Raw genomic sequence first — 26,721 nt, 5'->3', positions numbered from 1 at the left:
TTTTTAATGACATTCACAGGAAGTTACTATATGTAGTAACTCCTGGGGGGCTGCCTACTGTAACAGGCTGGGGCAGGAAGACATCTCTCTTGCCTTATCACAAACTGAGACTTTGAATAGAGAGGAAAAGGGTGGGTTTTGTAAAGTTCAGGGAGTCCTGTCTTCCCTGTCTGTAATCCTATAAAAATCTAATCTCATTTATAGCTATACCATAATATATATCAAACAGATAATTGTCTGGTTTTGCCAAAGAACAAGCAACAACATGGACATGGAAACCTGTATTAGGCTTTCATGTGCAGTTAAGACACATATCCACTCTATTGTGTCATTGAAAACCTTCTTCCTGGTTCAAAGTCTGATAATAAACACTGTGGTAAAAGTCCTAGTTGAGTATGACAGATGGCGTGAGGGGCCCTTTGTGAAACAACCTGAACAGACCTGATCAGATACATGTTCTGCTAATGAATTTCTGTAATGAAATACTGTACCTCAGTTCATCCATTTTTACTACTGTCAGTCTAAAGGTTTGTTTAAATAATAAAATACAGTTTCGCAGGCTGCATCACTGTATGCTACTAAAAGTCAATAGACATAGATACATCAGACAGGGCACTAAAAGGGATACCGATGATTCACTGATTGGACTGGACATACGTGTTCTCACAGCTACCCTGGAATATGACTAGACAGTCGTATTGGAGAAGAAAGTGAGAATCATGAACATACTGAACATACTTGCATGGAGATGTGATTAATGATGATCTGTGTAACCCAAGTAACCAGGCTAGTTGAAGACGTGTAAACCCAGTGGCTTTACCTGATCTCCTGAGAAGTCTGTGTTGTTCTGGCCCTCACCTCCTTTAAAACATGAGTAATGGACATTGTTTAGAGGAATTCAATCAAACATGTAAATAACATGATATAAATAGACACACAGAGACAGGCACACACACACGCACACGCACACACACACACACACACACACACACGCACACACACACTGTAAACATACTTGTAATTACCTATTCTGGTGCTTGTGTCTCTATTCCAGATTTTTTTCAGCTCTTCTCTGTTTAAAAGGGTAAAGGGTCAATATTATTATTATACATTGTAAGTTTTAGATAACGTTTTTTCAACACAGTAAAAACAATATAGGTACTCGGTAGCTAACACTTTGTGTTGTTGTTGTAAATGTAATGAAACTTGACATCATGTATCCATTTATTTATGGGTAATATAGTATGTTCTAAAACAGAGCTATAACTGCCACTTTATCAATCATGGGTCCACCTAATTGAATATCATCAATGAGTTTTATCATAATTCTCAAAATGGTGTCTACGGTCATTGCACATGATTATTGTGTTTAGTAAAGAAAAAATGGCTCTGTGGTTATATGTTTCTACTTACCTTTTTATATAAAGTCCTCCTGACACAAGAGCAACAATTACAGTTCCGCCGGCAAGAGAGCCGATTACTATTCCGAATGGAAAGGGTGTTGGTGTTGTTGGTGTTGGTGTTGTTGGTGGTGGTGTTGTTGGTGGTGGTGTTGTTGGTGGTGGTGTTGTTGGTGGTGGTGTTGTTGTTGGTGGTGTTGTTGGTGGTGGTGTTGTTGGTGGTTCTATAAAAAAAACATAGGATAAAAACATTTATTTTACACCATTTTGTAAATATGCAATGTATCACATCTGTTTTAATAACTAAACTGATCAATGTGCAGTGTGATGCTTCAGCAAAAAAAAATAGCTGTGTGGAGTAACTCAGTAACTGAGAATAAATCTACCTCATGAAGAAAAGGTGTGTAAGACAAATCTTCAGGAAGTGCTACTCTTCTGACAATCACACGTATAATAATGTCATCTAAATGCAATATGCAAGAGTATCAACAATATGAACGTCCAACACTGTCTAGTACCTGGAAAAAGAGTTACAGTCAGTTCATGCACTGCAGATGAATTTCTCCCAGTTAAACTATTCATCACTTCACAGGTGTAGTTTCCACTGTCAGAAACATCTTTAATGTCTTTCTCCAGCACAGCAGAAGTGAATGTTGTCACTGTCTCATTCAGTTTCCAGGTGAAAGTAGGAGGTGGTGTGGACTCAGCAAGGCAGTTTAATGTTAAAGTCTCATTCACACTTATTCTACTGGGACCTTGGATTTGAACATTTTCTGGTCCAACTGAGAGAGAGAGAGAGAGAGAGAGAGAGAGAGAGAGAGAGAGAGAGAGAGAGAGAGAGAGAGAGAGAGAGAGAGAGTGGTTAATAGTCGTTAATGTTGACATTAAAATGCACATTATTTTATGACATTATGTCTGAAAAGATTGAAAAGTAAATGTACAGTGTACAACAAGTTACTCACAGTAAACAGTCATGTTGTATTCAGCGTCATCACTGCTAAGGGGGTTGCTGAGGATACAGGAATAATTTCCACTGTCTGTTTTATTCAGAGACAGAAAAGACAACACTCTGCCCTCATTATAAAACATCATGTTGTCACTCTCAGTCAGGTCTGCTCCATTCTTCATCCACTTCCTGGTGAAGACAGAGCCAGCAGCTTCACAGGTTAGGTTGACAGAGTTTCCCTCTTCTGGCTGGTTTGTTGATGGTGTGACAGAGGCGTCCACTATTCTCTCTGTTAGACAAAAGATAGAGGATTTAGTGAGAGAAATGTGGAAACAGGAACAAACTAACCAAGTTACTGAGAGTTGACTGAGCCAAGTGAACACGTAAAACAAAACCAAGGTAAATCTCATTTTAGATTATGAACAACCAATATTCTAATCATGTCATTAATATGACTATAATATAACACTGCCTTTATAACAAGGTCACTTCACTTCACTTGAAATATGTATGAATATGTATTACGTTAGTATTACGTTTCAGGCTCCCGCCATAAGCTTTAAATAGCTTCTTGGGAGACCTTGGGCTCCACACAATTGCTTCCTTCCTTTTCTGCTCTGTCTATAAATATCATGTGTGTTGTGTGAAATAAATACTGAAAATACTGAAATACACCCAGAGTAATGGAGAACAGGGTGGAAAACAAACTTTAAACACAACAGTGACAGATAATGTTAAAGTTCATATAGCAAACATGTTGTCTGTTCAGATAATAGAAATCCATGTCTGCAGACAGGGTTGTGGCCACCTGAGGAGGAAAAAGTCCAACATTAATTCTCTTCAGCTCTGTATTTGGTCTCCACCCATTGTGAAAAACATTTGGCTCTTTAGCTGATTACAGTAATGCTTCAATGTGTTCATGAGTTGCTCTTTGACTTTGTGATGTCTGTCTTTGGTGGAGAGTTGGTGGAGAGTTTTTAGAGGTTTTAGCTGTGAACTGTACTGAGTCAAATGACCTAGGTCCATTCTGTGTGCATTTGTCATTGTGAATTAACCTTATCGTCACTTTACGAGCCTAGTTACAAAATGTTCTAGGTTCAATTCAAATTATGCAGGTGGACACATGAGTACCATGTCTCAGACTCATGTCATTACTTTATTCACAAAACTTTGATTGCTGAATATTTGTGAGTCTGAGCTCTGATCCTGCATTATCTCCTTTCAGAAACCACTGAACAAGACAGCAGGTCTGGAGACAGTTGAGCACATCAGGCTGATGTTTGATCCTTCCAGTGATTTTGTGATGGATTTATTGTCAGTTAAAATTTTCTTATCCAACTGCAGGATGTGGTATTTGGGGATGAAAAAAAAAACAAGAAAAGAAAAGACAGAAAAAAGCAAAAATGTTATCTTGGTAGTTAGAAAATTCAAGCCTCAACATAAAGTTGCAGCTTTAAAGTTTCTTGTTTATTGCAGAGCAGAGTGATTGCATACTGTATACAGTAGGTTAGTGATTGACAGGTGATGTAGAGAAGCACTGGATCACTAGTGTTTTTACAGATTGTACTGAATACATAGCGGGCCATAGCGGGTCACACTGACTAGTGAGAGTGGTGTTTCCATAATTATTTGATATAATTATATTCTCACTGGGTGACTGTTGCATTGCCAGTCACTGCAAATTCTTTAGGAAGAGGATAGCAATATAAATGTCTGTGTCCACTGTCCAGGCTAGATGACATCATGACAGATTTACTATAGTTTATGGAGAGCTGTCTTTACATGGCGGGCTTCATCACTTACAATAATGAGGCCAACTAAAGGAAGGAGGTGAACCAACTGGTCCAGTTGTGTAAAAACAACAATCTCTTCTTCAATGTGGGGAAAAACCGAAGAGATTGTTATTGACTTCAGGAGAAGACATCTATAGCATCCCGCAATGACCATCAACGGTGCTGCTGTGGAGAGGGTGAGCAGCACCAAGTTCCTGGGGGTGCACATCTCTAAGGACCTCTACAGGACCTACAACACATCTCTGATGAAAAAGGCTCAAACACGCTGCTACTACTTGCTCCATACTGAGGAGAGCACGTGTTCCACCCAATATTACAGTATGTGCTCTTTCTACTCTCACTATTGTAGAGTGTCTTCACTGGCTGGAGGCTGCACTGACTCCTGCCATAAGACCCTGCAATGTAAATGCAGCCTGCTCCTCAAGACTGTTTTCTACAGCAAGTAGCCTATATTTTAAGTGAGAGAGAAACAACTTTTTGATTCTTCTGTATGTCCAAGACATACAGAATAATTGACAATAAAAATTGTTAAGTTTACGTCTAAATCCCATATCAAGTACATATTTGTACAAAAGTCAATGTCAGAAGGTTGAGATGTTTCATTTCTCATAGTTTTCTTGTTAAAGGCCTGACAGCTGTAGTTCCCACTCTGACTCTCATTAATGTTCATAAGTCTGAGCTCTGATCCAGTATCAGCCATGGGCTCTTTATTCAAAAACCAGGTGAACTGGGCAGTGGGTCTGGAGTCAGCTGAGCAATTCAGGCTGATGTTTGACCCTTCCTCATAGTGAGCGTGTGATGGAGATTTTGTTAAACGGGTATTTTCTGGGCCAACTGAATGTAGGTAAAAAGAAAAAAAAAAATCACGAATATGTAATGTTAGCAGTATGAAAAGACACATGGCATTCACACCGACTCATAGCGAAAAGAACGTATAATTGATTAACATGCATAGCTTAGTGGCAGAGAAAAACTAATGCCCATGCAAAGCAAAGCAAAAAAATGAAACTGTACAGTGATTTAATTGCCACTGTGTTGTTTCTGTTGTTGTGTTTTTTACTAGATTCAGTCAGGTTAAAAAAGTGTTGATATATGAAGATGGTGGCTGATAAAAAACTGAGCATGCAGGTTAGTGACTCACAGCTGATGGAGAGAAGCACTGGATCACTTGCATTTGCAGCACTGATTGTAGCTATTGAACACCTGACACCTGTATGGCCCCTGGTCATAGCGGGTCACATTGACTATAGTGAGAGTGGCGTTTCCATCAGTGATGTGAACTCTGTCACTGGCTGTGACCTCAGAGCTGCTGTTCAGCCAGAGGAAGGAGGGGAAGGATCCAGAGGAGGAGCAGGACAGACGGACAGAGCTGAACTCCACCAGGTCTGTGCTGTTGGCAGTTAGTGTTACATTGGAGACTGGCACTGTGGTTGAAAAATACACTGTTTACTGTCGCTGCCATCAAGAAATTAAGGCACAGGCAATAATTAAGCAATATCACACGAGAGGGAGTGCTGTTGTACTGTATATCAGCACGGCTGTGATTCGATCGTAGACACGAGGCCGCAGGCCGAGTGCCGCAGATAATCCCACCGTTTCTCCCCTTCTCTTTATTATGGCGGCTGAAATGTTAGCTATTATGGTTAAAAATTGTGAGGACATTATGCCGCTAAATGTCATGGGAGATTCATTAATCATAACTCAATTAGCGGATGATACAACCTTGTTTCTTAAAAATGAAGCTCAAATTACAAATGCCCTAAAAATTGTTTCTATATTTTCACAGGCATCCGGCCTTTACTTGAATTTAAATAAATGCCAACTGATGGCAATTCATAATCACCCCTCAACTCAGATTGAGAATATACCTATTAAAAATGAAGTTAAATATTTAGGTATTACTGTTTCCAAAGATTTGAAAATTAGAGAGAAAGTTAATTTTGGAGATTATGTTAAAAAAAGTAAAACTATTTTGAATATTTGGCTACAAAGGGACCTATCTATTTTTGGAAGAGTTTTAATCTCAAAAATGGAAGGTTTATCAAGGTTAATTTACCCTGCTTATTCTTTAAACATCCCTGACAATATAATTAAAACTATAAATCAAAACAATTTTAATTTTATATGGAACAACAGACATCATTATATTAGGAAAAATGATATTATTAAATCTTTGGAAGAAGGGGGGCTGAATGCAATTGATTTTGATCCAATGAATGGTTCCCTAAAACTCAAATGGCTACAAAATTTTATAAAGCAATGTGAGGATATCTGGTTTAATCTTCCTAGGAAAATTTTCTTGAACTTTGGGGGTATAGAATTTTTACTTAAATGTGATTTTGAAGTTAATAAATTGCCAATCAAGTTATCGAAATTCCATCAACAGGTCCTCCACTACTGGAAATTAATTTTTAAGCATAATTTTTCGCCCCACAACACACCAATCTGGAACAACAGATGCATTCGAATAAAAAGAAAGTCTGTATTCCTGAAAGAATGGCAGGATCAAGGAATTTGGTCTATTCAACATTTAATGGACTACAGAGGCAATATATATGATTATCTAGATTTTAGGAATAAGTACAACATAAATTGTTCCCAAAAAGTGTACAATGATTTAATTAATGCTATACCGCAAGCTTTAATTGCTTCTATAAAAGGTTCTTTACTTTATGTGTCAACTGTACCTCGTCTATTTCCTTTATTTATTCGTGATTGTCTTTTCTCAGATGTGAAATGTGGTAAAAATCGCTTTCTAAGATCCATACTATCTAATGAATGTTTTCCCTCACCTTTAAAAAGAAAATTCATGCTGGAAAGTTATTGTACTGATCAATCTACCTGCATAAAAATCAGATGTACCTTTTTGAAATTTTCTATTCCACCGAAAGCGAAAGAAGTGCATTTTAAAACAATAAATGAGATATACCCATCTAGACAACTATTGCACCTTAGATTTAATATTGAACTAAATGAATGTATATTTTGTAAAACTGAAATTGAAACACAAGAACATCTTTTCTTCTCTTGTAATGTTTCTATGTTATTCTGGAATGCATTTTGTCATTGTTTTCTGAATAACAACCTGTCTTTGTCTAAATTAACGTACAGTAACATAAGGTTTGGTGTTTTTTTGAAAGACTCGAAGCTGGAATTTCTCTTAAATAACCTCATAATACTGGCAAAATATTTTATTCATAAATGTAAATTTCTAAATGTAACCCCATTGTTTTCTATTTTCTTAAAAGAGCTCTCTATTTTCTGTGACTCACTCAAAAACATTAAGTCCAAGAATGCACAACGTTTATATCAACATTTATTTGATCTCTCCCTTCATCAGACCCCAGAAAACTAATGTGAGGTATGTTGTATATGATCCTAATTTCCTATATTTGTAAATTTTAATTTATGTTCTTTGTATCAAATATCTATTTATTTGAATTTTTACCTCAAATTATAATTTTTATATATCTTTTTTCTTTTTCTTTTATTATTTTTATTTTTTATTTTTATTTTTATTTTATGGCTTTCTTGTTCCATCTGTTATTGTGTTAAATCTTTTTTGAAATGCTGACATGTTAAGCTCAGTTTCAAAATGTATTTTATACTGAAATTTGCTGCTTGTAAGATTTGTATTTCTAATAAAAAAAAAAAACTCTCACCTTATGTAGCCCCGCCCACTTTGCCACTTCCGGTTTGGCCGCGATTGTGTTACGACTTCCGGTCAAATGCGGAAGTAAAAACTGATGTAAACAATCGACTGAATTTGCAGTATATTGCGGGACAATTACAATACAGACAATCAAATCAACATGGACAACACTTGAGGGGTGTACTTCGAAGCGAGTTTAGTGGGTTATATTTTATAATTATATATTTTTTATTGAGTCTAAAGCCAGGCTTTCCTGTACTCTCTCTTTCAACCCAGCTAGATCGCCATGGAAACTTATGGTAACAGATGTTTAGCTCATATATTCAGAGTTTAATCCTAAAATCGGCTATAAAAGCGCCGCTGTTTCACAATTTAACTCATTTACAGCGTGACTTTTACTTTGAAATCCAAGTGGAGCTGGCAGAACCAGTAGGAGAGATCGCGCTGATCCGCTGCTGTTTACCAACTGTTGAGCTGAGCGTCAGGAGCTCATTTATATATAGGCTATTATATTACTTGGATATAAGCTGCAGCATGGACGTCGGAACTATTTACTGAGAGAGGGAGGGGGGGGGGGTTGTTGTGAGGGTCGACTGTCACCTGGAGCAAACTGACAACTATATGATCAGAAACTCGTTCAACTCTGGACTGTCTGTGAAGACTGAGTGAAGCTGGCCTCATCCTCTGCTTCAGAGAGAGCCTTGCACTATCGGACCTGGGTCTCTGCTCCGTGTCCAGAGCCTGGTCGGGTCGGGACACGCTGTTCACGCTGTGAACCTGCTCGCTAATGTGTAAAAGAAATAAACGGAGGGATTTAGAAATAAAACCCTCCCTCAACTACTGTAACTTAAATGTGGCCATGAATAAACTTGTTTCGCCTACAGCAGTATTGCCCAAATGCAAATATTGAATACATCTCTATTTTCACAGTTAAAAATGTCTTTGTCACCTAAACTACCCCCCGCCCCCTCCAAAAAAGAGAAAAGAAAAGAGAAACACTGTAGCATATTTTCATACGCACACCCAGCCTGAATTGCGATCAGTAAAATATATAAAAGTAGGCTATAAAACACAATTTAAACATGAAAGTTGTTCCTCTAGTTTATTTTGTTTAAATGGATAAAGCTTCATAATTAAAAGTAGCGCAATGTCCAGCTGTCAGAAATTAAAAGCAGCCTCTTATGTGCATTAACAATGTTGCTTCGGGCTGTGATAGCGTTTTTTTTTTTAATTCGCTCCTACTCTCCAAACAAGCTGCTCACCTTGGCTGAAATCAGCGGGGACACAGGGATTTATTTAATTATTTTTAACCAGACTCTAGAGTAGATGGAGGTGGGTGCAGGTCGTACAGAGCTCCACACACACTGGGACAGAAGATGAGGTCGATGCTCAACTGCTATAAAAACTCACACGTTTTCTTCCAGTGATTGTAGCTTCCTCTTTATAATGCTCGTCATTTTTTGCAATCGACAACGGGAAAAAAAAACCCGGATTTGCCAACAAGAAACATCTGAGAACGGACTCAAATAATCAAGCTACCGCTAATGTACTATACGACTTCCGGTCATCGCCGGAAGTTCCAACACAATCTCACAGCGTTCCATTGACTCCATGGTTGCCCCGGAGAATAAGGTGAATACACTGATTCGGCGACGTCACCGGAAATCGAACGGCCGCCATTACTGCGGTGACAACTCACAGTCAGGCAGCTGTTGGCTCTGTGCGCGAAGCGGGCATTTGAATGCAAGTGGACCTTTTCTCTTCCCTTTCTCTTCTGCGAACATGTCCAGGAAGGCTGGGAGGACATGTGCCGTCCTCGACTGCTCTAATATCAGCAAAACACAGCCCCTTATGGCGAGTCGATAGTGCCACGGTTACCCAGCCAAAGGAGACTGTCGTGTGGAATTGACGTCTGAACTACGTCGCCTCACCTACGTGTTGATAAGTAGGACGTCGCCTCACCTACGCCGCCGCCCCCACCCCCACCCCTCCTCCCCACCACACACACACACACCTGCAGTTTGTAAAAAGTAGCTACTACTGCCTAAGCTGCACAAAGCACCGTCAGTGCATAGCCTATAAAACACAGCTTAGGCCTAAGAAAAACAACAAGTGAATCCAATATTGAAAGACTGGAATTCACTCAATTAGGCCTATACTGTAAATTGGGGAAAGTGACGATGAGGGGATCGACGTAGCCTACTTTTTTTTCTTCCAACTTTATTGAACAACAGACAATTCAGACATTCCAGCTCACGTGTCAGTACAATAGCTAGATTTACACATGACAGCATAAGAGTTAAGTAAAGAGAGAACAATAGAATTAACAATAAAAAAAAAAATACATTTCTTGGTGACAGAGCTTGTAATCAATAATGTTCTTGTTATGATGTTTAAGTTCTACGATTTCAGCCCAGAGGAGTGCAATTGTTTTAATGGAGAGAGTATGAGCGATATAAAAAAAAAGCACGATCGCAGCCTGAAGCAACAGTGTTGCTGCGAGAGGAGGCTGCTTTTAATTTTTCTGACAGCTCTTGCGCTACTTTTAAATATGAAGCTTTATCCATTTAAACTAGGAGCAACATCAACTGTCATTTTAAATTGTGTTTTATATTGTTAAATATTTCACTGATCGCAATTATAACACGAGTGTGTGTTTTATTGGAAGAGGCTGGATAGGTTATAGTGAGTGTTTTTAGGTGCTGCTGCAGCTAGGTACAAGCAAATCTCATAAACAAAGACCTTTTTAAATGTGAAAACAGCGGAAACTTATTCAAGATTTGAGTTTGGGCAACACTGAAATAGAACAGGCGACACATCGGAATTAATTTATTCACGGCCACATTAAGTGAAATTATTAACTTTACCGATTATCCATCTGATTATCCGTCCTGCTGCGAGCGAACAACTTCTATCAGTGGTGACTGTAGGCTATATAAAAGTAAAATATAGGCTATAGCTAATGACCTCCTGACGCTCAGCTCAACGGGTGAGGAGAACATCATAGGTGGAGACAACTCTCGGCGGAGACGCTTAGAGAGAAAGTCAACAGCAGCGGATCAGCTGATCTCTCCCTCCGTACAAACGCTCCGTTCTGATCCAGATCCACTGGACTTTCAAAGTAAAGGTGACGCAGCTGTAAATGAGTTAAATGGTGAAACAGCGGCGCCCTTATATCCGATTTTATGATTAAACTCTGAACATAACCTGGTCGGGACCAGGTTATGAGCTAAGCATAAGTTACCTGTGGACCTGTAGTTTATATCTACAGTCACACAGTAGGTTATGTTAATAGACAGGCATCTATGGGACGCTTTTAGCTATTTCATTTAAAACAAATCAGCTCAGCAAAGATGGGAAATAATATCTAATCATAATTAATTCGAGAATGGACGAGAATTAATGCACGTGAGTCTGGCCGCAATAGCGGATCAGATCGGACCATCAGGTCTTTAAGAACTGTAGCAGGAATTAAGCACTTTCAGAGGTTTTGTTCATTCACTAGAACTTGTAGAAAACAGACCCGGCTTCTAATTGAGACCGGCTTTTATTTGCTGAAACCTGGAGACAGACCTGACCCAGTGCAACCGGCATCTCCCTTTTCGCCTTTTTTTTTCTCCTTCTTTTTGACAATTTACAGTAGGCTACATATGATGGTCTGGGAGACGCTGTGCGCTAGGCTACTGTACGGAGATGAGAAGGCTCGTGGTTCAAATGATACTTGATCTAAAGAAGCTCTGTCTGACCAGATGGGAGGGGGGTTACAATAGCCTATCCTCCAGTCTTTAGCCGGTCGCTGCGGAACATCATAAAAAAAAAAAAAAAAAAAAGCGCTGGTCACGGTGGAGCTGAGAAGAGCGGAGTTGCACTGCTGCAGCTGATCAGCTGACATGTGGTCAAGACACAGACTTGTCCAGGACTTCAAACTCAGAGCTTTCTGTCTTCGGACTGTCCTGACCTGTCCCTCGACATCACACAGGGACAAATCACTTTATGCTGTGATTTAAGTAGGCTATTAAATACAGTAGCCTAGGCTAATCATCATAATAGTGTAGGCTACTGGCACGAAAAACCATTTCTATTCTCACTGTTCTCAGGTCAAATATGCTTAATTTCCATTAATTAGCCTAATTACAAAGCCTCTAATTAATTAGATTAAATCGAGTCCAGGCCCTATAATATTGTCCTATAATTCCTACTGACGACGACTGCAGTGAAGTTAGTTTGAAGTTGGATATTTGACAGACATTCGCTCACTCACTCGCTTCTCAATACATTAAAAATCCATATAAAATATAAGATGTGTTCAAATGCAATAAAAACAGGTGTGTGTCATAGAGGAGGCTTAGCTCTACCCTCCTGTGTTGATTTTGAGTCAACAGGTCACATGACCTGGAGTTATTGAGCTCTAATGCTCATATTTACAGTAGGCCTATAAAATAAATCAAAAATCCATATAAAATATTACATTTGTTTAAATGCAATAAAAACAGGTGTCATATAGAGGAGGCTTAGCTCTACCATCCTGTGTTGATTTTGAGCCAACAGGTCACATAACCTGGGAGTTATTGAGCTATAATGCTCATATTTACTGTATAAAATATATTAAAAATTCATTTAAAATAGTAAATGTGTTTAAATGCAATAAAAACAGGTGTGTGTCATAGAGGAGGCTCACCTCTGCCATTCTGTGTTGATTTTGAGCCAACAGGTCACATGAATTTTTTATATATTTTATACAGTAAATATGGGCGTTAGAGCTCAATAACTCCTACTGTAGGTCATGTGACCTGTTGACTCAAAATCAACACAGGACAGAAGATCCAAGTCTCCTCTATGACACTCACCTGTTTTAATAGCATTTAAACACAAATAATATTTTATATGAATTTTGTATGTATTTTATATAGTAAATATGAGCATTATAGCACAATAACTCCTAGGTCATGTGACCTGTTGACTCAAAATCAACACAGGAGGGTAGAGCTAAGCCTCCTCTATGACACAAACCTGTTTTTATTGTATTTGAACACATCTTATATTTTCTATGAATTTTTAATGTAGCCTATTGAGAAGGAGTGAATGTCTGTCAAATATCCACCTTAAAACTAACTTCACTGCAGTCTGACGACGGCGTAGTAGCGACGACGTGTGTTTCACACGTCAATGGTGGCGACGTTAGTTTCACACGTCGTTTCACACGTTTGTGGTGACGACGTACTTAGTTCAGACGTCCAGAGCAGGCGTAAATTTGTTGGTAATTCTAACATACGCCGCCGTCACGTCGCCGCCGTCACACGTTCCTTCAGTGCACTCGCCGTGACGTCGCCGCCGGTCTCTCATCTGCTGTCCCATCCACTCCCATTCAAAAATCCACACGTTCAGACGGCGACGGGAGGGGAGGTTGCTCCTTCTCCTTCTCCTGGTAATCCATGATTTGGCACAATAAACTCGCCATAGCCCCTTACTTCAGGAGGAGTGTCCGTGTTTAGACCGTAACGTTACGTACAGCGTGTCAGCAGCAGCAGCAGCAGCAGCAGCCGCCAGCGACGCAGTCACAGCTGACCTGTACAACCTGGCTACCCTCCCTTCTCACCGTTACCTTCACATCGTGTGGACAGTCTGTGAATGTCTCACTGATCCCTTCAATATGATGTGATCATGGTCGTCTAAAAGCCGGTGTAAAATATGTCCGACCCATCCGGAGCTCAGGTAATTTTGACCATAAATCAGAGACCTGTAATTGACGTTTTTTCTGATCATCGGAGGCCAGCTGGTCAATAAAATATTCTTGAATATCTAGAACAAAGCAAAAGTTGTTGTTGTTTTTATAATCTTATTCATGTAGCCTGTCCACATGATTAAATATCCCGCTGCTGGCTTGCTAACGTCAGCACGCATAACGTACTGGTAACTTATGTTATTGTTTATGATACAGTCTCTTATCTCCCTGTTACTCTAATCTTTCCTGCTAATCGCTCAAACAAATGATTAATTACTAAATGAATATTGGTATTCATGTAAGATACCTTAATCAGTTACTGGGGGGCACTAAACATCACAAATGCAGCCTATTAATGCTGTCATAGAGAATCAGTTTACTATGACTGACACATGTCACCGCAGCAATGGCGCCGCCGCAAGATGGCGGCATACACAAAACGTTCTCCGAATTCGTGTATAGGCACTCTACTAGCTACTAGAGCACTGGAAAAGAGAGTAGCGACACGCATTGGTCAAGTGGAAACGCCCCCTGGTGGCGGGATATGGGTATTGCAAATGCGCCCAAGAGCTGGCATCTCTGCTGTGTTGGTGAATGAGTAAGTGTGGTATTTTAAATAATTTAAGGACATTTATAGATCACCCACGTTAATAGCATAATCGTGGACCCTTTTACAGATAAATATTAACATATAGTGGCCATTAATTGTTGTGTCACGAATGCTTGCTGTTTTAAATGATAAAGATAAGTCCACTAAAGTGTCATACCAGTTTGCGCGCTAAATTCAACTGTGTTAGCTAACTGTTTGCCACTTAAGCCTGTGTTTTCTTTAGTTTGTTTGTTTGGTCAAGCAAGTTATTGTGCTGCTGGCTTTTATTTTATTTCCATGGGAGGTTTTTTATGTTATTTATTTTGACAGCTGGTGGTTGCTTAGCAACGGTAAAGCGTTCGCTCGTCCCCTTCTGTGTTTGTCCGCTGTGTGACCAGTACTGTAAACAGCTTCGTGTGTTTTTATTAATTATCATTTTTTTAATCAAAATTGGAGGAAAAACTTAGGTAGCACTACATAATACGGCCCGCGACTTACAGCGTACCTACCGCTCTCTTGCTGCGTAGGTTGCCGCCTATTTCACACAAGTACTGAGTAACTGCAGCTCACTTTCCCCCGTTTCCCCCGTGCATTTACAGTGTAACTAGGCTGCGTCTTAGCGCGTAATTTACATCCTGCTTCACACCAACTTCCACAGAAGTACAGGGTAACTCTCGCTGTTTTACAGTTTAACTAGGCTGCGTCTTGGCACGTAACTCCTGTCATACTTTACACCAAATTACACAGTAACTCTCGCTCACTCCGCCACTAATTACCCCGCATTTTACAGTATAACTAGGTTGTGTCTTAGAGCGTAACTCCCGTACAATTACAGTGTAACTCCTGCCAGGTACATTAGAAATTAAATAGTCTACTGTACAATATAAGCACAGTTGCAATCCATGTTTTCCAAAAGTGTCAGCAGCGACATTTCACCTCTATTTCAGAGATTTATTATTCATTATTTAATTGTATGGTTTGGAATAGGTGAGAAATGGGTATAGAGTGTGGACATTTTCCAATACAGTAACAGGCTGGCTGGTAGTAAACTTACCTCTCTAAAATGGACATCTATGAAAGTCTAGTTCTGTCATCCAAGGGCAAAACACAAACTATACAGTAATACATCCACAATAATGAGTCATTCCGAGAGTTAGAAAATGTTTTTATTATTTATTAACCAGAAAACACATGACACATCCACATCCATGATCATTCATAAACTTTAAGTACAGTAAGTAGTACTGTAAGTGAGCACTGTTACCCCTCCTTAGTCTGCACCTACACAATTAGTTGTCATGCACCTACACTGTACTTGTCTTAGAGTTACCCAGTAACTAGAGGGTAACGGGCTGTATTATAAAGTAATGGCTGTTACTCCCTCCTTAGTCTGCACCTACACAGTAGCTGTCATCCACCTACACTGTACTTGTCTTAGAGTTACCCAGTAACTAGAGGGTAACGGGCTGTATTATAAAGTATTCTTTGTTATTCCCTCCTTAGTGTGCAAATACACTGTAATTGTCCTGCAACTACACTGTAGTTGTCCTAGAGTTACCCAGTACCTTCTACTACAGCTGTAACTACTGTCTAAGTAGAACCAGTAAGTTAGAACACAGTTTGTTTCACGAGATAACATCATCTGAAAGTACAGTAATACAAAGACAAAACTAACTGAAGTGCCCCTGACATCATAAAATAACAGATTTCTACTGGCTTTTGTTATTTACATTAAAGTTCAGTTTTGTTCCTTCTGTTATAAACTGTTTCATTTAGTTTTGATCCATCTGTCTGGTCCTTCTAGGTCTAAAATAGTCACTCAAGTCAGTTTCATTTGACAAAATGTACTTTCTAAGTTAGAAGAGTCAAGTTGAAAAGATCGTTGTGATACTACTATCACACCGGAGTGTGACACTCAGTAATGGAGAATGGATGGGCTCCTCCATAAAAGGTGATCTTGATCTTGATCCAGCTCCTTGGGTCAAGGCAGAGATCAGGGTCATGGGTGGCGTGCCATCTCCCTCGTCAGGTACCATTTTCATGGCATCTCAAAAACCTCACCTGTGTAGAAACATAATTATATGTTGTATCATCAACTTCATCACATAAATGCATCACTGTAAAACAAAGTGAGAAAATTAATAACTTTGAACGGTACAGTTTTTCTCATCATGGAATACTTAATCCCGGTTTTACCTTTCACATCATGAATCATTAGCCTTTTAAACCATAACTTGTGATTTTTAAGCATATTAATCAATTACAAATTATACATATTTTTTTCTTTAACTATTGAGTAAATATTTTAACCATTTAAAAATCTTCAATTTTACAAAATCAATGCTATTACCATACTGTTTCACAACTGTAGGCTGCACCAGTACATTAACTGTTAATGTTACTCTTGACTGTATTCATCATAACATTCATGACCAACAGTAGGCTAACGTTAGCTAATGGAGCTAATGTGTACAGTACTACACAAATACAACCTCAAAGCAAAACAACCGCAGCACTTACAGTTCCCGGTTAGCCTGGTGCAGGGGAAAACACACACTATTATCTTTAGCACAAGCTAACATTGCTAGCTGCGTTAGCATAGCTACTTAACTCACCAAGAGGTTGATAACGCGGTGAAACTGCCGTCGCACAGGTCCTCGGTTCATCCCTCACGTCTCCCGGGGTGTTTGCTCTGTGTTTATATCAACATATCACATCGTAGACATTGCATAATTTCCCTCATTTCTCCACTTCGTCTCCTCCTGTCGTCCCTGCGGCGGTGTCAACAAGCTCCGTCCTCGCTGTGAGGTGGGACTTTCTACCTTCTCAACAGGCAACCAATGAGGGGGCGGGACTAGATAAGCTTTTGCTTCTCCCGCTTTCCCTTTCGGTCATGTGTTGACATGCCCGAAATGAACCAAATAAATAAATAAATAAAATGACAAGTGAGCTGCTTCTGGTCTGACCAATGACAGATGGTCAAAGGTGAGAGACTGTGATTGACAACTTATTTCATCCTATTTGATTCTAACCTGTCTAACTACGCTGCTCATCATTGATCACATAAGTTGTCAATCACAGTCTCTCACCTTTGACCATCTGTCATTGGTCAGACCAGAAGCAGCTCACTTGTCATTGGTTGCCTGTTGAGAAGGTAGAAAGTCCCACCTCACAGCGAGGACGGAGCTTGTTGACACCGCCGCAGGGACGACAGGAGGAGACGAAGTGGAGAAATGAGGGAAATTATGCAATGTCTACGATGTGATATGTTGATATAAACACAGAGCAAACACCCCGGGAGACGTGAGGGATGAACCGAGGACCTGTGCGACGGCAGTTTCACCGCGTTATCAACCTCTTGGTGAGTTAAGTAGCTATGCTAACGCAGCTAGCAATGTTAGCTTGTGCTAAAGATAATAGTGTGTGTTTTCCCCTGCACCAGGCTAACCGGGAACTGTAAGTGCTGCGGTTGTTTTGCTTTGAGGTTGTATTTGTGTAGTACTGTACACATTAGCTCCATTAGCTAACGTTAGCCTACTGTTGGTCATGAATGTTATGATGAATACAGTCAAGAGTAACATTAACAGTTAATGTACTGGTGCAGCCTACAGTTGTGAAACAGTATGGTAATAAGCATTGATTTTGTAAAATTGAAGATTTTTAAATGGTTAAAATATTTACTCAATAGTTAAAGAAAAAAATATGTATAATTTGTAATTGATTAATATGCTTAAAAATCACAAGTTATGGTTTAAAAGGCTAATGATTCATGATGTGAAAGGTAAAACCGGGATTAAGTATTCCATGATGAGAAAAACTGTACCGTTCAAAGTTATTAATTTTCTCACTTTGTTTTACAGTGATGCATTTATGTGATGAAGTTGATGATACAACATATAATTATGTTTCTACACAGGTGAGGTTTTTGAGATGCCATGAAAATGGTACCTGACGAGGGAGATGGCACGCCACCCATGACCCTGATCTCTGCCTTGACCCAAGGAGCTGGATCAAGATCAAGATCACCTTTTATGGAGGAGCCCATCCATTCTCCATTACTGAGTGTCACACTCCGGTGTGATAGTAGTATCACAACGATCTTTTCAACTTGACTCTTCTAACTTAGAAAGTACATTTTGTCAAATGAAACTGACTTGACTGACTATTTTAGACCTAGAAGGACCAGAGAGATGGATCAAAACTAAATGAAACAGTTTATAACAGAATGAACAAAACTGAACTTTAATGTAAATAACAAAAGCCAGTAGAAATCTGTTATTTTATGATGTCAGGGGCACTTCAGTTAGTTTTGTCTTTGTATTACTGTACTTTCAGATGATGTTATCTCGTGAAACAAACTGTGTTCTAACTTACTGGTTCTACTTAGACAGTAGTTACAGCTGTAGTAGAAGGTACTGGGTAACTCTAGGACAACTACAGTGTAGTTGCAGGACAATTACAGTGTATTTGCACACTAAGGAGGGAATAACAAAGAATACTTTATAATACAGCCTGTTACCCTCTAGTTACTGGGTAACTCTAAGACAAGTACAGTGTAGGTGCATGACAGCTACTGTGTAGGTGCAGACTAAGGAGGGAGTAACAGCCATTACTTTATAATACAGCCCGTTACCCTCTAGTTACTGGGTATCTCTAAGACAAGTACAGTGTAGGTGCATGACAACTATTGTGTAGGTGCAGACTAAGGAGGGGTAACAGCCATTACTTTATAATACAGCCCGTTACCCTCTAGTTACTGGGTATCTCTAAGACAAGTACAGTGTAGGTGCATGACAGCTACTGTGTAGGTGCAGACTAAGGAGGGGTAACAGTGCTCACTTACAGTACTACTTACTGTACTTAAAGTTTATGAATGATCATGGATGTGGATGTGTCATGTGTTTTCTGGTTAATAAATAATAAAAACATTTTCGAACTCTCGGAATGACTCATTATTGTGGATGTATTACTGTATAGTTTGTGTTTTGCCCTTGGATGACAGAACTAGACTTTCATAGATGTCCATTTTAGAGAGGTAAGTTTACTACCAGCCAGCCTGTTACTGTATTGGAAAATGTCCACACTCTATACCCATTTCTCACCTATTCCAAACCATACAATTAAATAATGAATAACAAATCTCTGAAATAGAGGTGAAATGTCGCTGCTGACACTTTTGGAAAACATGGATTCTGTGCTCATATTATACAGTAGACTATTTAATTTCTAATGTACCTGGCAGGAGTTACACTGTAAGTCCGGGCAAAGTAGGACGTAATTGTACGGGAGTTACGCTCTAAGACAGTGATTCTTAACCATAGGGCCGCGGCCCACACCTGGGCCGCGAGCACCCCCCAGAGGGCCGCGAAAAACTTTCAGTTTTGCACCTGTGGGCCGCGAGGGCCGCGGGACTGCGTAGATCATGTCCAAAGTCCGGCCCGCGTCTCTGGCCTCCAAACAGGCTGAATGACAAGAGGCTTCACTCTGTGACTCGGTCTCAGCACCTGGGCGCGTTTGTTCCATAGCGGAATGAAATGAGGGAGTGAAGCCTCTTGTCAGTCATCCAGGATCTTTGTCTCTGTGGGGGGAGGCGGGGCCGCTACCACACACACAGTGCAGCATGTGAGTCTGTGAGGAGCAACGCTTGCCAACTTAACGACTTTCCAAACCCTCTTAAAGACTTTCTTATAGTCAAAGGCGAATAGCGACAAATCTAGCGACTTTTCCGGTGCTGTTACTGTTACAAACGTTTCTGGTTTGGAGACTCGGACGTGAAAGCACGTCATCACTGCTGTTTCCAACGAGCAGCGGTGCAGCGGTGCTGCCGTGAGCCCCCCGCCCCCGTCCCTACAGCCCCCACCGGCGATGTCACGGAGCTGTCCCCGCTATGAGACCCGCTCCACGCCGCTGACACCCCCACCACACCCGTCTTAGAGCGACATACACAGCCTCAGTCACTACTCAGCTCATCTGTGATGACACGGCCAATATCTTGAAGTGCTATTTTGTTGAGACTTGATAAGCCATTTTATTTATTGTTTTGGTTGTGTGTGGTTTTATATTTGAGTGCATCTTTTCTTAACAGAGACAGGGTCTATTCTTGTTTTTGGTTGTGATTTTTATTCAAGTGCAATTTTTGATTTTTGAAAAAAAAAGAAAAAGAAAATCCAGACGAATTTTTCTTCATTTTATGTGGTCTTCAAATATGAAAAGTGATTTTGGTAAGAACTTGTTTAGATTTATTTATGTATTTAAAGAAAGGAAAAGAATACCATTTGCAATAAAAAAGTATTAAATAGTTCATTTGCACACACACACACACACACACACACACACACACATATATATATATATCAGTGGCGAACCGTGGACCCAGACCCTGGGCCTTCAATAGGACCATCTAGCAATAAAAAATTTAACATAGCAATAGAAATAATAGCCAGAGCCTTGTCACATGGATGGTCGGCATATTACATGTTTCTTTGCCCTAACTGGCTTCACAACACACAAGGTGATTCTGGAAAAAGCTGGCTATCATGAATCACTTATTTTTAAAAAGAAAAAATGAAACAAGCAAATCACACATTCACTTATTTGTTTAGCTGGAATGAAAGTAAAATGTCAATCATGAGCTGTTCAACAACTAAAGATGTATTTTTGATAATGTTTTTTGTGTTTGTTTGAGCTTAGACACAGTTGAATTTCACTGTAGATTTAATATTTCTGCCAAAAGTGGCTATAAAACAAACACCTCCTGAGGTGACATGGGAAAAAGGCACAAGCTCTTTGTAAATGCTCAGCCATTTTTCACTGGCCTTAATGGCTATCAAACTACCGGTATAAAATTGTAGGTTTACACCAGGGGTCCCCAAACTTTTTGCAAAGCGGGCCAGATTTGGTGAGGTCAAAATGTGTGGGGGTCGAGTCGGCCGACCTTTCAGCCTGACATCCTTTGAACCATTAACATTAAATGCAAATTAACTATTTAATACTTTTTTTTCATTGTAAATGGAATATATTATATTATATTTTCAAAAATCAAAAATTGCACTTGAATAAAAATCACAACCAAAAACAAGAATAGACCCTGTCCTCTGTTAAGAAAAGATGCACTCAAATATAAAACCACGCACAACCAAAACAATAAATAAAATGGCTTATCAAGTCTCAACAAAACTGCACTTGAATAGATATTGACCGTGTCAGTAGATGAGGTGAGTAGTGATGTCGCTCTAAGACGGGGTGGTGGGGGTGTCAGCGGCGTGGAGCAGGTCTCTGTAGCAGCTCCGTGACACCGCCGGTGGAGGCTGTAGGGACGGGGGCGGGGGGCTCACCGCCGGTGGAGGCTGTAGGGACGGGGGCGGGACTCGGGAGGCTCACGGCAGCACCGCTGCTCGGTGAAAACAGCAGTGATGACGTGCTTTCACGTCCGAGTCTCCAAACCAGAAACGTTTGTAGCAGTAACAGCACCGGAAAAACCGCTAGATTCAGACATTCATCTTGTTGTTGTTGTCACCGTGGCAAAGTGCCGTGTGTGTACGGAGGAAGGGAGGGGCGGGGGGAACGGGGGTGACACATCCAGCAGGAGGACAAACTATCCTGCGTTTAAATAACATGTCGAAAATATCTGCTTGACAACTCATGGAGCTGGAAGCAGCCCTAAATAAGTAACTACACTTTAACAACAAGCCCAAAAACCCGCAACCCACGACTACCAATATAAGCGACTTCACAGAAAAACAAGCCCAAAGTCACGTATAATAAGCGGACTTGGCAACCCGCTCCCTCAGTATTTTTGCGGCTTCCGGGTATTCGCGAATACCCGGAAGATGTCGTGATATGGTCCCGCCCACAACTCAGTGGAATATGATTGGCTAAGACACCTGTCAATCTCAAATTCATGCCCACATTGACTTGCATTACACGGGCCTTCAGTCACAGCCACTGAAGGCCCTGCAGGGGGAGTCGATGATTTACTGCCCAGATACCGTTGGAAGAAAAATTGTGATTGGTCCATTTCCCGTTCCATTATATTAACCCATTGTTTCCCAAGAAATATTAGTCCAACTTTATAACAATGATCTAGAAAATATTACTTGTGTGTTACTCACTGTATAAAATAAAATAAAATAAAATAAAATAAAATAAAATAAATAAATAAATATATAGTAGTACAATATTTCAATATTTTTTCTTAGGCCTTCACTGAATACCTTGAAGGCCCAGAGGGTTCCCCTCTGATATATATATATATATATATATATATATATATATACGTATTTAATGGGCCCCGGGCCACTTTGTACTATAAAAATTGGGCCTCGAGGTCAAAAAGGTTAAGAACCCCTGCTCTAAGACACAACCTAGTTATACTGTAAAATGCGGGGTAATTAGTGGCGGAGTGAGCGAGAGTTACTGTGTAATTTGGTGTAAAGTATGACAGGAGTTACGTGCCAAGACGCAGCCTAGTTAAACTGTAAAACAGCGAGAGTTACCCTGTACTTCTGTGGAAGTTGGTGTGAAGCAGGATGTATATTACGCGCTAAGACGCAGCCTAGTTACACTGTAAATGCACGGGGGAAAGTGAGCTGCAGTTACTCAGTACTTGTGTGAAATAAGCGGCAACCTACGCGGCAAGAGAGCGGTAGGTACGCTGTAAGTCGCGGGCCGTATTATGTAGTGCTACCAAAACTTAACATAATACGTTTTGGGTTTGATTTTGTCACATTTTGTAATGGTTTTTCAGTGTTGTCATCTTTTATTTTGTGTGTTATATCTATGTTTATTAAAAAAAACAGTTGTTCACATTAATGTTACAATTTAAATTTTGAAATAAATAAATTATAAGCATAACTTAATATGACCAAGGCACCTAAAAGCAAAAACACAGCAGTTTTCATCAATTTACAAGCAAGTTGGCAACACACATACATTGGAGTGAATGGGTTTCTTGGGCGGATTTGCAATACCCATATCCTGCCACTAGGGGGAGAATAAAGTGACCACGGGAGTCTATGGTGGTGTCGCTACTCTCTTTTCCAGTGCTCTACTAGCTACAAGCTTTTCCACCGAGCTGCTTCCAGTGCTGGTTCTGGTTCGGAGGCCGTGTCTGATCAGCACCGGAGCAACAGGACCAGCGTGAAGACACAGAGACGTTATCGATACTGTATTACATTTGTTTATCTGCTATGTAATCAATATAAACACAGTTGAAGCTAAGTAGCTGAGCTACGTGGCTAACAACAGCTAACGCTAATATCAAAACACATCGCCGTCAAAACGTAGTTGCCCCCGCGGCAATTTTTTTCCAACCGGGTTTAGTAGAGATTTATCTCCAATTAGACGGACCAGGTCAGGTCCAGGTTTTAATGTTCAGGTCCGTTTCTAACTGTAGTAGCAGCAGAGAGATGGGGCAGCGCCTGTATGGGGAGCCTGGCTCTGACTAATGGTGCGTTCCAGGCAGGCTTTTTAACCCGTAAGTCACGACTTCAAGTCACCAGTTACGAGTTTGTAGCGTTTCAGGCGAGTTACGAACTGGGAACTGGGAGTAGATCGATCTAGTACGAGTTCACAGGTGGGAAGTTACGAGTTTGACTGTACGTTCTAACGGGTAACCATAGGAACAGGTCGGAAAAATACGAGTTACGGGTTGCCTGGAACGCACCATTAGCTCCTGTCCAGCTGAACAGCGGAGTGATAACGTCCGTAAAAAGTCGCAGTCAGCACTCATTGAACGTCTCTTGTCCAATCAAATTGCTCGGTTGGGACCGGTCGGAACTAATGCTGCGTTCGATTGCACTCGGAACTCGGAAAGATCCGACCTCCAACTCGGAAAAATGCAATAGAACGGCCCTTGAAGTCGGAACTCCGACTCGGGAACTCGGATTGGATCCAAGCAGCCCGAGTCGGTCGGAATTACGTCACAGCAATATGGCGTCGCACACCGCGAGAGGTAGCCTATTTATTTATTTAGGCTATTTATTTTCCAACCTAGAAGGGAGAAGTTGTGGAAAAGGGAATATAGCCTAGTTCCATGCGTACTGCAGCAAGAGTTGAATCTGCACAGCTCGTTGTGACACATGCAGGATTCCCCTCTCTGGTGCGTTCAAGACTGTGTGTTGCAGAAGTGGCGTTTCTATTTCTCTCTCTCCCCCAAGCAGCTAATGTTCTTCCCCAGCAGTACTTTTTGATGCTCGAAAGATATGAGCTTACTGTGGCCGGCCATGTTTTCCGAGGTTGCGCAATGAAACGCATTCACCTCGGAAGTCGGACTTTCCGACCGGGATCTTTCCGAGTTCCGAGTGCAATCGAACGCAGCATAACTGTTGTATAACAAATAATATCACTACACTATGATGAAGAATTAATTCCATCCAAACCATGTTATGATGATGGTTGATAAGGTTTCAATTTTCTCATGATATATTCATGCTAAAATTTCTACTCCGTTTTTTGTTTGAAGAACAATAGTCTTGCTAGAATATGAAAATAGAATATACTTACATGATACTCCATAATGTAGGTTCTGTATGTATATCATTTTTATGCAATAATCATAAGTTCAAACACCCTCTCCATTTATGTTATACATTATAATGTTTAGACAGTGTGTAGAAGAGACTTTAAGTTTATTTCCCAAAGTTTTCACATTTGCCCATAGACAACATTAAAGCAGATATCATCGGCACGGCCGTTTCGGCTAATGCTGTGTTCAAGGCAGGCTTTTGAAACCGTAAGTTACAGCTTCAAGTCACAACTACGACTTGGTAGCGTTCCAGGTAACCTGTAGCTCGTGTTTTTACCGTCCTGTTGTCTGTGAAAGTTCCCTATAACGGCCACTCGTAACTTCCGACCCGTGAACTCGTACCAGATCGAACTGGTATGACTTCACAGGAAGGAAAAACACAAAGTACGAGTTTCCTTGAACGCACCATGAGTTAGCAGCCCCCGCCCTTGTCAGGCATCAATTGGTCCTCGTGCTACGTCACCACATTCACGCGCATCCCTTGGCTGCACACACAGCCCTTCATGCCGTTCTCTCCCCTCATTGGATAACACTTGTATCCCACAAGGAAAATTTTCTCCTCGGGTTACAGCAGAGCAGAGTGACGGAGAGACTCGTGTTTAGGCTGAAATACTTCATGTAAGTGATTGCTGACGGAAAATAGGACTATTTAGGACTTATATTAACAAAAACATTCCACTGATATCTGCTTTAATTGAATAATAGTGTCCTGAGTCAATTTTTGATGGTGGTGACCAGTGTCTCAGTTGAACACTTTATTAATGTAGATTATAGTGACTTACCCAGCATTTCCAGGTTAGTGGTGCCCTCTTTGGGGCCATCTGGGAAGGTAGTAATTGAGCAGATGTAGTTCCCCTCATCAGTTTTCTTAACATTTCTAATCTGGATGGAAGGACTGGTCAGGACTGGAGGACTGGGTGAGAAGCTGACTCTGTCCTTCAGTGGTGACTCAGGGTATGCAGGGTCAAGGTTTGGGGCAAATACAGCAATGTTGGTCCTATTCCCGTCCTTTGGCTCATAGATCCATGAGACCTGTGTTGGAGCAGACTCAGGATCAGTGGTTAGGATGTGTAATCTCTGCAACTGGAGCTGGGTGTGCGGCGTTCTTCTTTTCTTTTCTTAACTTCATCCATCGCCAGCACCTCTACTACAATTGCGGTGTACATTGTTCCTCATCCTAAGAATGTGTTCAGTGACTGAGAAACACAACAGGCCTCAGTCATCATGCTGTTCATATGTGACACTGGAGAGTGTTTAGAGACGTTCACATTTAGCTGTAAACTCCATAGATCAGTGTGAACAGTATTATAATCAAATTAAGTCTAAGAAGTCCAAATGTGATGAATCAATTATTTATGTGGAATGTGATTTGTTGTGGTGACTAAACAACATAGTACATCTATGATCATTTTCACAGGTTTCACAAACCTGCAGAATCAGATCAGTGACAAACTGACAAAAAACAGACTTCATTTTCCAGGTAAATTACCAAATGTTTATTTAAAATATGCATAAAAAAATACAAAACATAGTATAACTGCATATTCACGAAATGGCCAATATCTTTTCATTCCAGACTAATGTCCAAAATAATCTCAATGTCAGTGAGCTGCTTTGTCAGGATGTAACAGATATTTTCATTACAATTTTATGTACAGTATGTGAGAAATGTCTGTAAAAAAGAAACTAAAACAAAGAAAACTGTGTCATGTCTGTGTGAATCTGACCTGATTAATGTTAATCCCAGCTGCATCAGTGAGGGCACAGCTCAGGTTGATTGTCTGGCCAGGATAAGAATACACCTTTGGCTCTATGTCCACTTGCTGACCAGTCACTCCTAAAAGAAAAATTTCATGTCTGTTGTTTAGAGGAGACAAGAAAAGGAAGCAGGTAAATAGTATCAGTAAAAAACCTGCAGCTGATAAATGAATGACGACAGTGTGGAAGTGTCAGAGGACAAGTTTGACTTGTCCAGACAAAAGTGAAGGAGGCAAATATAGTTTAAGACAGACTGTAATGAAGACTTCATCATTTTATCCAGTGGCTATTTAATCACTGATAAGAGAGTCCACATGTAAAATACAATCTACTCGA

At 40.3% G+C, this 26,721-nt stretch overlaps 2 protein-coding genes and 1 pseudogene across 3 annotated transcripts in view; 1 reads left to right on the top strand and 2 right to left on the bottom strand.

Annotated features, from left to right (window-relative positions):
* LOC146986570 (cell adhesion molecule CEACAM5-like) overlaps positions 1-26,721 on the top strand; it is a 363,100-nt pseudogene that overhangs the window by 70,646 nt on the left and 265,733 nt on the right. The gene's annotated exons all lie outside the window — the stretch shown is intronic.
* Positions 1-26,721, bottom strand: part of LOC146986577 (cell adhesion molecule CEACAM8-like) — a 79,640-nt gene that overhangs the window by 460 nt on the left and 52,459 nt on the right. The window contains exons 3-5 of the mRNA XM_085780401.1: positions 2,363-2,635; positions 1,919-2,182; positions 821-861 (exon numbers count right to left, since the gene is read on the bottom strand). Of these exons, the coding sequence (XP_085636527.1) occupies positions 821-861; positions 1,919-2,182; positions 2,363-2,635 (578 nt within the window). The remainder of the gene's footprint in view (positions 1-820; positions 862-1,918; positions 2,183-2,362; positions 2,636-26,721) is intronic.
* Positions 3,558-25,803, bottom strand: LOC146986581 (cell adhesion molecule CEACAM1-like). The gene is given in 6 exon segments (XM_085780405.1): positions 3,558-3,577; positions 4,710-4,973; positions 5,281-5,320; positions 5,322-5,563; positions 25,410-25,659; positions 25,792-25,803. Coding segments are annotated over 6 exon segments (828 nt in total).

This window comes from Trachurus japonicus, chromosome 6 (genome assembly GCF_045865225.1).
Source record: "Trachurus japonicus isolate A0001 chromosome 6, Traja_1.0".
Classification (NCBI taxonomy): Eukaryota; Metazoa; Chordata; class Actinopteri; order Carangiformes; family Carangidae; genus Trachurus; species Trachurus japonicus.
Note: the sequence above shows the minus strand (reverse complement) of the source record. Positions and strands in the feature narration are given on the sequence as shown.